This window comes from Xiphophorus maculatus, chromosome 19, assembly GCF_002775205.1.
Source record: "Xiphophorus maculatus strain JP 163 A chromosome 19, X_maculatus-5.0-male, whole genome shotgun sequence".
Lineage (NCBI taxonomy): Eukaryota > Metazoa > Chordata > Actinopteri > Cyprinodontiformes > Poeciliidae > Xiphophorus > Xiphophorus maculatus.
In genome coordinates, this window is record NC_036461.1 from 4,146,792 (window position 1) to 4,161,600 (window position 14,809).

The window sequence follows — 14,809 nt, forward strand, 5'->3', positions numbered from 1 at the left end:
ATCACATCCTCGTTATTTAACTGCAATGCTGGGTTTATTATTGAAGAGATCTGATACTGACATACTGTCAGTGTTGTTCAGTGAAGCATTCGATTTGCATTTGATTTAAAGAACTTTGAACTGAAATATGCTGTTTTTCAAGTTCATCAGCAGAGGGTGAAAGCTGATCAAATCAATGTAGCTTCAGTTCACTTTTTGTTTCCAGAATACACGCTTTTTTTATATATTCATGAACACAGGTACTTTTTTAATAATAGAACATTAAAAACAGCAATTTTAACTAGAAAACTAACAGTATTCACTGAACTTGAAATTAGTTCAGTTATGATTTGTCTTTAACTGATTCATTTGGATCATTACTCTGGATGTTTCTTTAACCTTTATGAAAAAAATAACCCTGAAATTTGGCTGAATCTGTTCGGACAGAGTACAACTAAATGTTTTTCTGTGTTTTTATGATGATCATATTCCACTGCATTGGACAGTCATCAGGAGTCTGACCTCGATTGTTTTGAGGAACTGTTGTCTAATACATTTTAGGAAATATTATTTTCAGTTGCTTCCACCTTTGGATATCTTGTGTTGATGGGATGTTTTAGAAATGTTGAGGTTTTTTATGTTTTGAACCTTTGAGCCACTATATCAGGGCAGGCTAACCCATAAAAACTGACATTTCACAACTTTTCTAAAATAAGAAAACTACTGTATTTCTAGCTTCCCCTGACAAGCAATATACACCACCATTCAGGCATAACATTATGACCACTGATATGAAAACCTCTACATGCCATCTGCTAATGGGTGGGATATACTAGAAGTGACAATTGTCCTGAAAGTTTAGTGTGTTAGAAGAGATTGTTTGAGTTTAACAAGGACCAAATTGTGATGACTAGACACTTGGATCAAAGCACCTTAAAACCTTTGACCAATGAAGCAATGGAAGAAGGTGGCTTGGTTCTTTTATATGAAGTAGATTGTTGGGCGTGCATGAATTGTTTACCTGGGAAACACATGGCAGCTGGACATCTTTTGGGAGGATGGCTTGACTTCCTCCCAGTGTTCAAAAGCATATGTTAAGTTAAATCTCAACTGAAAACCCACCTGTTTAGAATTGTATTTGAAATGTAATCAATTACAAATTTAACCTGACTTAGTGCTGTGTTTTGATTATTGATTCTATATTGCATTGTGTTTCTGTGTTTGTAATGATGTAAAGCACTTTGAAATGCCTTGCTGCTGAAATGTGCTATGCAAATAAAATTTGATTGATTTGATTGATTGATATGACACTCAAAATTTACCTTATTTTGCTTTTACTGTCGTTTGTCCTGTTTGTCTGTGTTTTTCTATGATGGACTGGAAACCTGTACAGGCTGGATAGGACCCGGCGCTTCAAGACCCTGCATGGATGGATGTAGCTCCTTTCAGCAGGATAATGCACTATGCCACAAAGCCAAAAATGCCTTAGAGGAGTTTTGAAGAGTTGCATTTGCCTCCAAATTCCCCAGATCTAAATCTAATTGACCATCTGCCTGTAGGCCTGCGCAACGCACTAGTGCAGTAGGCGGTCATAATGTTATGCCTGAGCTGCGTATTCTATTTAGGATTTTGTATTTGGAGAATGTTGGTTAAACTAATTTATATCCAGCGAGTTGGTTATTAAAGTCGTTTCAGTTCATGATGTCATGCCCATCTGTTGCTGCAAATGAAAAAGCTGAGCTTTCCATTGTTATTTAGGTATGCATAAAAATATTATAAAGTTCTGAATGAAAAAATATATATGAAGTTGTTATCTTGCATTATTTTGAACATCAGTTCTTCTACACTCAATGTGTGTGTGGGTCTTTTTTTTTTCAACGTTACATAACAAAGCTTTATAGTTTCAGCAGACGTGGCTCCACAAAAAAATCCAACTCCGCAATTTTGATAAACTTTTATAAACTTACGTTACTCTGCAATTTACCTGCTACGACCATTCTCTCCTCCCTTCCCTTCAGAGCCCGCTCTCTGCTCGGCAGCTCGGTCTTATCTGTCATTCTGTCAGCGGCGAGCAGCGACACGTACACCAGCAGCAGCCCTGCGCACTTTCTGAGTGTTTGTGGAAACCAGCCCGAGCACGGCGGAGCCTTCCGGGAAGGTTTCATAACGGCCTCCATCACGGACTTGCGTTAAACGGCGAGGACGGGAGGGAGCGATACCGGAAAGGGAAAAAAAAAAAAAAAACGGCCATCAGTATGAATATTCATGGCACGTGGGCCACGTCGTGCGATGCATATTAACTAGTCAAGGGGTTAATATGACTTTGGCACAAAAGCCTGCAGAGCACCGTGTGCGGGAACGAAATTAAATTTAAATAAATACCCACCACATTCAGCATGCAAATGAGCACTCACCAATTATCTGCTCCCGTTTTGTGGGAGGTGCGTTTGGTGGAGCAGGTTAAAGTATAGATGTATAAAATACCAGTCTTAATGGTCTGTGCAAGTTTTGGTAATTGGATGTTTTCATTAGAAACCAGCAGAAGTGGTTAGAGTAGCCAAAATCTGTCCCCAAGTAAAAGTAGCACTACTTGAACACAATTTTACTCAACAAAAAAGTGAAGCAGAAACTATAAAAAGTCAATATGTATTTGATCATGTACTGAGTAAATAATATCTGATTTAATATTTAAAAATGATGTCATCAGGCAGACAAAAATAGAAAATTATGCAAATTCTGGTGTTTCATAGAGTAAAAAATAAACACAAATACATAACAGTTAAAATATAAAATTACTGAGAGGAAACATTTCCACATCAAATTTGTTCAACAGAAAGCTGGACAACAATCATTTCAGAAGCTAATGAAAGTGGTATATCTACATTGTATTCAATCAATCAATCAATCAATCAATCAATCAATCAATCAATCAAGTTTATTTGTATAGCACATTTTATCAACATGGCCGTTCAAAGTGCTTTACGCTGTGAAAACATTAAAAACTCATCAATAAACACATGATACAGTCAACAATTGTGAAAACCAATAACATACATTACATGTTGTGAAGTGAATTTGTTAAAATCATCAACACATCAAATATGTTGGTCAGTGTTTCATTAATTATTGTTCTAAAGCAACTCTAAGCAGGTGGGTTTTAAGTCTCAATTTTAAAGGACTCGGTGTTTCAGCTGTTTCACAGGTTTTGGAAAGTTTATTGTGGTGCATAGAAGCTGAATGTTGCTTCTCCATGTTTGATTCTGGAAGCAGACCAGATCCAGAAGTCCTGAGCGGTCTGGAAGGTTGATCTTCCCAGAGCAGATCTTTAGTATATTTTGGTGCTGAGCCGTTCAGTGATTTATAAAACTCCGCTGTCGTAGGGACAGATACAGGAAATCCTTCCTGCCATATGCCATCTCACTGTACAATAAAAGCTAAATCATTGTTCTGCACTAATCAGTCCAATTTCGCACAACTGCACTGTGGCACACTTGCTGTACATATATTTACATATACATACTGTTTCTGCATTTTTTTTTAATCTTTGCAAGGACTGCTCTACGCTGCTTTTATATTGACAGCATGTTATATTTTATTTTTATTTTATCTTGTCTACAATTGCTACTCAGTGGTGGTTGTTGTGTGTCTTGTCTCTATGCTGCTGTAACTGCGAAATAATTTCCCGGCTGGGATGAATAAAGTAATTCTATTCTATTCTATTCTATTCTATTCTATTCTATTCTATTCTATTTTATAAACTACCAGAAGTATTTTAAAGTCTATTCTCTGAGCTTTCACATTATATATATATATATATATCATAAGTGGGTAAATAAAACTGAATATCAAAGAATGACATTTTCTATCAAAGTCTTTTAAAGGTTCAGCTCTCCACTGCTTTCAACTTGAACTTCAGGAAGACATAGCGATGGGACGGTAATGACGATAATTGTTTGTCAGTGGGAGCATAAAGTATTATTCCTTGTTCTCTGATCCAGTCAATGAGAACAACAACAAAAAAGAAGTACTCAGGGCATTGTTCCCATATTCTGCAAGCCAAAATAACATCACAGCCTCCTCTACAACCCTTCCCTCCTCCCTGTCTTCCTTTTTCCTCTCTCTTATCTGCCAGAGAAATGAAGCTCAGTCACCTGTGGAAGAGCTGAATGCTGAACGGGGGCACTTTGCAATGCAAATGCCAGGTAATTACCCGAAAGCTAGGAGAGTGGAAGCACACAGATGAAAACAGAGCAGCCAGAATAAGAGCGGAAGGCAGAAGGAGAGATGAACCGAGTGCTAGGTTCACATGCCTGTTGATGCCGGATGATTGGGGTGTAACTGAGTTTGGAGAGGCGGTGTGGGAAGAGAAGAAAGGATGAGGTACAGAGGACCAAAGGGATGTGAAGACACTACATAAATACAGTAGACACGCTGTGTTCATTTTCTCCCCATTCTTCTCTGCTTCTAAAAATGCGCTTTCTACTTTAAAAAAATCAATCAATATCATTTCTGTAACCTCTGCAGAGTTGTGATTTTAGAGGGATCTACTTTAATGTGAAGGAATTTCTGCGATCAAATAGATGTAGGAGTGGATATGTGTGTGCTTGAGTGCTTTTGTGCACATAGGCAATTTGTCCACGAGTGTACGTACATGCTTTCTTACAAGCACTTGTGCATACATGCATGCATGGAGTGGTTGCATGCATATATTTGACTGCATAGCTGGTGTGTAGTAGCGGAAGATTTAGCGAGCACGCCAGCTTGCAGCTGTTTGATTGTCAGAGAGTGAATGCGGAGAGATGTGCAGATGCGATTATCAAAGAGATTATGAAATGACCTGGAATTAAACACTGCAGCAGACTTTACCAGGGTATCACTCCATGTTAAGCCCCGGGTTTGATGGGAGACACTTGGTTAGCCAGGTCACATACCTGCTATATGCGGTGTAAGTCAACATGCTTTTTGTAATTCACTTCATGAAGACATAAAGCCCTGCTTAGACAGACTTTTTATATGTCTCAAAATACAGTTTCTGTCAAATGTTTGCATTCACTCATCACTGGCATCAATTTCATTCATTTGGGGCTTTTAATGATTTATTTGAACTTTTGCTTTTCCAGGTTGGAATGTTTTTTAAAATCAAAAACTATAATAAATATTAAAAACAAGAAATTGTTGGACAGGTCTAAGTTTAACATACATTTTTTCCCCATACATAATGTGTCAAATGATAAATATAGGCTCAAATATTAACATTCACATAGTGAATGTTTTTTAATACCTTGTAGCAAGAGAAGAAAATCCACACACTTTTTCTAACAGTCAACAAATTTCTGCCATCATTCTGGATGGATTTTGATTACTCTTGTTTTGGCAGAGCTCCATTAAATTGGTGATTTCCTAAGATGGACCCTTCTTTTAAGACTATTCAATAAGCTTTCAACAGGCTTGGACCTATGGACCTATTGGATCACCATCTGGATCCAAATTTCAAACATCTTCTCCAAGTTTGAATCAAATTTGCAGTTGCACGCATGGACAAACCAAAATGTTTCTGGAGAAAGGTTTTATGATCAAAATGAGACAAAGATTGACTTGTTTGGCCAAAATGTCAAGAAGTAAGTTTATAGGAGTCAAGAGAAGACTTTCAAAACTAAGAACACAGCAGGGCCGTGCAGAGACCTTTGGAGGGGCTCAAATTTAAAAAAGGGCACATTGAACAAAAACACCTTAAAACAACATAGCAACAACCCATATTAATCAAGAATTTAATTGGATCCTACTAGATCATTGCCATCATGTGGGGACAATGCAAAGTAAATGTAGTATATTTTCCCCAACAGGTATAAAGTTGCTGTTTCTGCTGCTGACAGTCCTGGAGGTCTGAGCTGATCTGAGACTGTAACTGTTGAACAGAAGAGAGGAGAGAAGGTCTCTGGTTATGAAGTTATGAAATAAGTAAATTTGCTGCCATTTTGCTAATTAAGCCCTAATAATATTTATTTAACCTCTAGAGCAACTTGACTCAAAGGGGTTAACTCTATATTATTGTGTGATGTTAGCACCTCTGAGATCTAGAATATGAAGGATCTAGAACATGTAGGCTCAAATATCAAGACATCAAGGCAAAGAAAACTCAGTAGCTGCTGGTAGGGGCCCTCCAGACATTCAGGGGCCCCTAAATGGTTTAACTGTAACACAGACAATAGATCTAAACCTGTAGCATCATTTATAGAGAATGACAATGTTATTAAATTTTATTTAATGTATTCAGCTGAGAAAAAAAATTGTACATTTAGGAGTTAATTAGGAAGTTTACTTTGTAAAAGTTTAAAGAATCATCTTGATAGCATGGTTGTTGTGTTGCCATGGCAACAATATGGCGTAATCTTTGTGTTTGAATTTGGTTTGTTCACAAATACATCACAGCAAATAACCAATAATCAGTGATTGATTTTAAACTCCGCTAATAAACCTGGTGTCCCTCTCACAGACTTCAGCTCATCTATATTGAAACATGTTAGTGATGCTGAGGTTCTCAGTAAGACGGGTTCCGGAGGGAGGGGGGTTTGTCTAAGGCCCCATATAACCTTGGGCCGGCCCTGCATGAACAGCCGCTGCGATGCGCATCTCTGGAAGCCACCTGAAATCTACCTGGAATCTACCTGGAATCTACCTGGAATCCCTCGGTAGCCCCTATGTCAGTCTGCCGATGCTTTGGAGACATTTTGATTCATTTAATTGAGGCCCGTTATTCACAAACCAGTGTATGAAAAAATATTCTTGCCCATAATTTGATAGTTAGAGGATACAGATCCGCCTCCTCCTCACCATGGACCCGGAGTCTGAACAACATGGAGGCTCTGAGAGTCATTATTAGACTGAGGGCAGCCAGACTAGTTTATTTTGCTAAATTATTATATTTAGCTAAATATTATTGCTGAAGGGCACAAGCAAGCCTTCTGACATACAAATAAAAAAATTTAAAATAAAAAAATATAAATAAAAAAAAAACTCAAATAGGGCACTAGGGGCATCAAGGATAAAAGGGGCAGGGGCTCCAGCCCCCTCCGCCTTCCCCCTCTGCACGTGCCTGGAACACAGTATCAACTGTCACATGGTGGAGGTAGCATCATGCTGTGGGTTTGTTTGGCTGTCACAAGTTTAGAAAGAAAGAAGACTACCTGCAACTTTCTTTAACTCCATCTAGAGCAAATCTAGAGTTGGATGTTGTGAACTTGGACCACTTGGGTGTTTGAATGGAACATTAATCCAAAGCTAATGCTACAGACAGCTTAATTTGAACTTAAGATGATTTTTCTCCATTACCAGTGATGTTTAAATTCAACTTGATGTTGTTTCAGGTGAGTAAATAAGTTAGATCCAGAACTTAAAATGCATACAATGGCAAAGTTTAGATCTGGCCCACCTTTGTTTTTACAATGCAGAATTTTGACCCTATGAATTTATGAAAATCAACAGTAAATTCAGACTTGTGAACACAATTCTTGCTTAAAATCATCACTGAAATTGGAGTTTGAATATCCATCCAACCCCCATCATTAAAAGTTGAAATTAACATGACATTTCTGCAGTTAAAGAGTGGATGCAAGCTTCTGACCAGAACTGCACTTCTATTAGCAATTGACCAGAAGAAGAGGTCGTCAACCTGGAAACTGCTTTGCTTGTTTAGTGTAATTGTGGCTTTTTAAAAGTCTCACTTTGACTAATTAGAATAATAAATCATGCCGCCTCTGTGTTTTTAAAGGAATCTTTTCGTCTCGCCAAAGCAGGTGGGATTGTGGGCTGGTGAGAAAAAAACAAAGGCTTTGATTGCTCTGCCGAAGCTGCTACAGGCAGTTAGGGGCAATGTGGTTCTCTGGCGGTATTCACAGACCAGAGTGGGAAAAGCAAACTTGACAAATTTTCATTCATATGCCTGCCTGTGCTTGAGTTTGCTTGACATAAATCAGCAGGCTTATTGGAGAATGGGAAGAGATGGAGACTAGTTTGAGTGACTTGGAAAGGTGAGGGTGGTTTGGACATTGGTGCATTTCCAAGAATTTGCAGAAAATTCTTGGAAATGCAAGCATGCTTGCATTTTGGCTATAGCAGAATTTCATTTTTCTCTCACTTTAGAGACCCAGCACAATGTAACAAAGTGAAAATCATGATGCAGCAACCAGTGACATGTTAAGTTGATTTATTTCAACATTTCTTTTATAGACTCAAGGGAAGATTTTTTTCCTGTGCTCATAAAATCTGAATAAATTTGAATTTGTACAAAGACAAGTTTACTCAATACAAATAGTAATTTAAGAAAGCATATATTCCCCTTGGGATTTTCTGTTTTAATGAAAATCGTACCTCATTTTTTTGCACATGTACATAGGATGGATCAAATGCAGACCTACAAAGACAAGACTGTCCTCTAAAACTGAAATACTGAGTAAGAAAAGGAGCTGCAGAAACCCACAGCTCTGTAGGAAGAATCTACATTGTGAACATAAGCAAACATACATAAGTTGCTAGTTGCGATAAAGCCATAAATGGGAGAGAGAAATAACTTGGAAGGAGGTGACTTTAATAAAAGCCAGGTTCGTGGAGTGCATAAATAAGTTTTCTTGTCACGCATCCTCGTTCTTGAACTGTGGATTTCTGCAGCTCCTCCAGAGTTACCATTGCTACCTTATGTCTTTTTCTCTGATTAGTGCTCTCCTGTCTGGTTGTCAGCTTTGGTGGACATCCATGCCTTGGTAGATTTACAGTTGATGGATTTAGCAGAGCTCTGACAGACATTGCTTTAAATTTCTTCACAGTTTTCTTCCTGACATTTTTGCTGTTCTTAATCTTCAGGATATGGATTTCTTTTGGTTGACTTCTTCAACAGCCTGCCTGCAATCTAAATCAGTCTAACACTGAAAATCTATCAAGGCGTCTATTTTAAAGAAGAGAAGTGGACAAAAATAGTGCAGAAAGATGCACCCAACCCACCAAACCAACTCAGAAACACAATTGTCCACTAGTGCTTAATTTTGGACTGCAGGAACTTGACACATCAGGAAAAAACCCACCCACCTCTGCATGGGTGTGGGGTGTTGTAACTACTGGGATTCAAACCATTTTCCTTCTGTCCTGTTAGCTCCCTGCTCTAATCTCTGAACCATCAAACTGGTCATGTTCAACCATCAATCAGACACATTCATATTCTGAAACTAGAGGAGACACAAATGGGAGACTTTGTTGGATAATTGAAAAGCCTTTGCAATATAAATGTTTCCCAGAGCTTGTCCCGTTGTTCCACTGATTAACTGTTTGATCATTTTAAATGAAGCAAAAATAATAATAAAAAAAACACAGTAACATTATTACTGCCTCTGAAATATTCTTAAATACAACACGACTTTGAACTTAAGTGAAGTGTATTACTGTCGCTTCTGAAATGTTTCCACTCTAAAGAAGAAAGCTGTCACAACCTCTTGTGTTTGAAAGTCATTACACACTGCATGCTCTCATATTTCTGTGTGCATTCCTCTCATTTGACACTAACTGAGCCTATGCAGTGTATCCTTAGGTTTCCTATGCTTCTGAGGACAGGCTTCCAATTAGTTCTTCACTTTAGACTCATGTAGCGTAGCGTTTTAAACTTAGTTTTGCATTTGTTATCCTAGCAGTTCAAATAATTAATTCCATTTATGAAGTGACTCTTAAATTATTGTCAATATTTACAGTTTTACTCAAATTTGGAGTGCTCTCAAAACTTAATACCACAAGGATCATCAAGATCTGCAGTTTAGTAATTTAGGTATATTGTTCTTATGCTCTAGACTTCAGAAACAACATTTTACATATTTTTTAAAGATGGCCAAAAATATGAAGTAAGACATTCAGATCATATTTGGGTCTTGGTGTTGGAGACCCTGATCAAACTTCTGATATCTGCTGACTGTTTTTTCAGCAGCTCCCAGCAAGCCTAGCAATATGCCTCTGGCAGAGCCAACTTTTAAGAATGTAGCACATTATTTTGTTGATCTGACAAATCTGGGAATTACTAGTTTTTCACTCAGTAATGTTCCAAGAGAAACAGATTGCTGCTATATCTCTGTGTCATGTGATCTGCTAAGATATCCCTGGACAGCTAAATGTGTGTAGAGAGAGAGAGTGGTGGGAAAAGAGCAAATGAAAATCATTAAAATATATGACTTTCAAAGCTAAGCTTAAATTTATGAGACAGAACCATTTTTTGTGTCAGTTCTGTTGACACAAAATTAACTGTGTTAATCTTGTGTCACCAAAATTAACACAGTATGACATAATATGATATAAGTTGAATCAACAGGTCATACTGCAACTGAGCAGAAACTAATGTTAGCATTTTTAGCTATTGTTTTTCTAGAAAATATATTTTTCCACAGTAAGATTTTGTAAACATTTAGTTGTCAGAATGCCATGAAGCATTTAGTCATCAAATATATTTGGATGATTCGATCATGACCTTTTTGGAATGTCATCTGCTCATCACTGCTGTTGCAAATAAATGATGAAACTACATTTTAGGTATTACTGTGTGAGAACACAAAGCAGCTTTCTGAACCATGTAAACCCATGTTAAAGCAGAACACGAAGAAAACAACAGCTGGGAAAAAATATTGGTTGCTGGTTGGAGAGACTGCAGCGTCCTGAACATCATGGGAGGTATATTCCTGATGAAATGTGACATGCTATTTTAATGCATTTTAATGCTGCAGAATTTACAAGATCATAAATAGAAATGATTTTATTAAGTTTACTGGTGCTTTGGTTATTATTTTATAACTTAACTCTGCTTTAAACCTGCCTGCTATGTTCCTTGGTCTTCATGATGTTTTTGTAACAAGCCTCTGAGGCCTTCGGAGAACAGCTTGATTTATTCTCTGAACTACACATTGGCGGACTGTGTTTTCTAATTAGGTTTGATGTGGATTTTAAAGGGGGCTCAAATTTGCATTTCTAAAAAATGTGAACCCATCCATCATTTTCCTCGTTATCTTTATGAGGGTCTATCACATAAAAAGCCTAATTTATTTTTACGAGTTTTTGGTTATGATGTGACAAAATGTGAAAATGTTCAGGGGGTGTGAAGACTTTTACACATTGCTGTATGTGAAACAAGCAGCCAGACAGAGAACGGGTGGATAAAAGCAGAAAAAAAAAAAAAGAAACGACCTGATGGGCGATTTGAGTGAGCTGAGTGCTGCTCCATAATGCCGGTCCACTTCCTCTCCCTCTCGCTCCAGCCTTGCTAAGAGCGGCTGGGCTAAGCTACTCTTGCCCTACATACAGCCTAAACAGCAGATTACCAACTGTCCCTCTAATCCCATGCACCGGGGCATGTGCCACTGTCACCATGTACGAACCACCCAATCACCCTGCCGCCTCTGTCGCAGCCCCCTGCTGGGCTGGTAGCCTAACAACCTCCCCCCACTCCAAACCCAGACCACAACAGCTTCTCTCATTCTGGTTTCTGTCTGTTAATTTTTTAAAATTGAATTCAATCTGCAAAAAAGCTTGCTCATAGCAAAAAAATATCGAAAACCTTACTCTATTTGCTGCTCTTCTTCTTCCCTAGCAACACCCCCTCTGATCCCACATCCTCTTCCAGCTTTAACCTCCTCATGACCACCTGGCATCATGGCACAGCCTCCTCCAGTCCCCCGGCCTTACCTAAACCAGCAGACCTGAGATTAGGGTTAATCTGGACCTTGTGTCATCCTGTATCCATCCACCTCCCCCCAACGCCCCATTCTTTCCACCCTACCTCCCTTCCTCTGCTTTACCAAAGAGGCTTTGGTTTAAAATCCTTTACTGCAAACCCCCACTCCCTTTGCAGAGTCTTTGCTGCCAACTGCAACTTTTCCTCCCGCACCATGTCCTCAGGCAATCCTTCAGCAGACACTGGGAGAACCTGTCCCCGAGCGATGAGATGCTTGCAAAGGATTGTTTTTTACTGATTGTCTCCTCCGTTAGAATAAATCTGAAATTAGGCATCTGCAGAAATTTGCTAAAATAAAACAATAAATCTATTCATTTCTACAAAGTGAAACATAGAAAGTCTGCACCCATGAAGACTTTTTTTATGCTCAAGTTCGGGACGGAATAACTAAACAATTCATGCTTCAGTCTTCGCTCCTGATCAAGGCTTCCCGATGCATTTAGTGATTTCTGTTCTAGCTGGAGGACTGAGTGAAGATGTGAAGGCCTGAGTTGGAGGAAGGCTTTTATAATAGGTGGAGAAAGAAAAAGCAAAGATGCACAAAGCAAGGAGACAAATAAAGAGCCAAAGTGCTAATGCTCCCTTCTTTTTCTTTTCTTTTTTCTTTGTCTGTGGACGTAAATGGCAAATTCCCCCTCAAGCAAAGTCTCCCATCTTGAGTTGAAAGGCCAAAAAAAGAAAAAATAACACTTGGCTGACGGATACTGGTAGAAAAGAAGAATTAAAGTTGCAGAAGTGGCGGCAGATGTAGGCCAGTGAGGATGAATAAGGAAACTTAAATGTAAAGGGAAAAATAAAAAGGCCCTTGAGGATAAGAACCTGAATGAAATGATGCTTTCATGATAAAACAGAATGCAGAACGTCGTGGCATGATCAGAAGATGCACATCTTATAATGTTAATATCCAATTCCTTGTGTAGTTCTAGTCAATTTGCTTAGCGGTGTTTAAGTTATTCACATTTTTCACCATGTATGTTTTTTTCATTTTAATTAAAGAGTGGATACACCCCTTAAAATATGTCAAATCAGAAGTTCCTCATTCTGTTGCGTTTCTGTGAAAAGAACAAAAATACAGCAACGTTACAATCATTGCATGTTGAGGTGGACCGGTAGTAGTGACTGACGAAAAGCGGGATCACTCGCTGGCGGATGAAAAAAAAAAAGTCAAAGAGAAAAGCGTTCGAACTGGTTGCTCAAAAAACGTCCTCAGAGAGCAAGAAGGGGAGAGCAAGCAATGTGGTTAATGGACGTAAATTAATTGCTGTCATGTGGATTCTGATCCCAATAAATCAGGGTCAGTGAGGTCTCTGGTGCCATTGCTCCATCACTGGGATTCTGCAGGAAGAAACCTTGATCTCACACACACACAGAGACTCACACCGACTCACAGCTGTACACATGGAAATATTTGACTTTTTCAGTTGAAAATTAAAATTAAACATGCAGGTAGAAATAAAATTTTCCCCCCAAAAAACAAACAAAATCTAAAATAAGAGGGCAAAAATAATATCAAGTTGCTGCGGCACTCCACGACTATATTTTGGATACAGGATCCTTGCATCAGTGTGGGTTTTTAAAAATTGCACCACAAGTCAAGGCAGGACACTGGATGCCAACTGGTGCAGATATAACTGGGTTATAAATGCATCGTGCCTCAATAAATTAGCAATGCTTATCATTAAAAATTACCAGTGTGCTTTCTGCTTAGCTAGGCTGCAAAATTGATTTACCTTATTTTCTGACCATGGTCATCAGAAACACTTCCTCTCTGCTCTGAGAATTACTTCATGTGTTAATCAGAAAATATGTGAACCATGTATTTTAATTATAATTCACACAAGAAAATTCAAAAACAAAACGTGTTAAAAGAGGCCGCAGCACTGCAACAACCCACAGATGAAACTCGGAACAAAAACGCCGTCCACGCTGAAGTTGACATTTTTATATTTAATTTATAACCACTTACAGTAAAGCATGCCTTATTTTGTATACCGTACAATGTGCCCTCTTTGATACCGTATGCCCCAAAGCAAATCACTCATGTTCAAACAATAATATCTGAATGCGAGCGAAATGGTGCAAAATGGGAAGTAGGTCACATAGCAATTTATTTGACAAAAAGGGGATGGGGGGTGGGGAACTGGGACAGGGTGTATGCAGAAGCAGCAGCAGCAGCAGCAGCAGCAGCAGCGAAGGTTTTAGGGACCAGAGATCAGATTTTAACGGAGAAAGTGATCGATCGAAGAAAAGTTACAAACACTTAACGCTCATTAGATCTGTGTTTGGGCTGGTGTGAAGCTGGAACAATAAGCTCCGCATGAAGTCTCGCTCACACACAACAAATAAAGCATGCTTACTTATCAGAGGCTTCATTGTCTGTTCTTGTGAAATTGAGACCAATTTCGCAGCGTTGCAACAATACTGCGTATCAGCACAACTGACACAGAGAACAGCAGCAACATTGATCAGCTATCAATGAGCCGCCCAATAATCCCTGACCAATATACAACAAAACACAAGCGGATTTCTAAATATATTTCCAACAAGAAATACATTTTAAAAACCGTATAAACTACAACAACAAGTATATCATTAAGCATCATATATGTATGATTAGAAAAAAACATTTCACTCCCATATATTTTTTCGGATAAACTGCATTTTTATTAAGAAATATTCTTGCACTTGTAATTTATCTAAAAACTGTAAATATTTTTTTTTAAATAAGAAATAAAAAAAACTATAGAAAAAAAATTATTCAAATGCAATATGAAAATAAATTACATTTAGAGGCTATTTAAAAATGATACATTTCTATGGATGAGTTAAATCTGATATTTAGAGACGACTAATATAAAACATTTTATTATATAAATATGAGAATTGCAGGTAAGTCAGATATTACAAAAAAAATCATTTATATAATGTCGTAGATATACAGTAACACACACCATGTCTGAGGGGTGTTAGGGTGATGCGGCCCTCTTTGCATGTTTAGAGACGATGTCATGTACATCCTCTGCAATCTGCACAGACTGCGCTCAGGACCTGTAAAGCCACATTAACACATGAGAGAGG

The 14,809-nt window shown here is 38.2% G+C and overlaps 1 protein-coding gene across 3 annotated transcripts in view; it reads right to left on the bottom strand.

Moving 5' to 3' along the window:
- LOC102234910 (mitochondrial peptide methionine sulfoxide reductase-like) overlaps positions 1 to 14,809 on the bottom strand; it is a 69,074-nt gene that overhangs the window by 45,457 nt on the left and 8,808 nt on the right. The window contains exon 1 of one of the 3 annotated variants that reach the window (XM_005812773.3): positions 1,964 to 2,194. In XM_005812773.3, coding sequence (XP_005812830.2) covers positions 1,964 to 2,156 — 193 coding nt within the window. In that variant the 5' untranslated portion in view covers positions 2,157 to 2,194. Of the gene's footprint in view, positions 1 to 1,963; positions 2,195 to 14,809 lie in introns of those variants that run through there. The other 2 variants (XM_023352999.1, XM_023353000.1) reach the window with 2 other exon arrangements.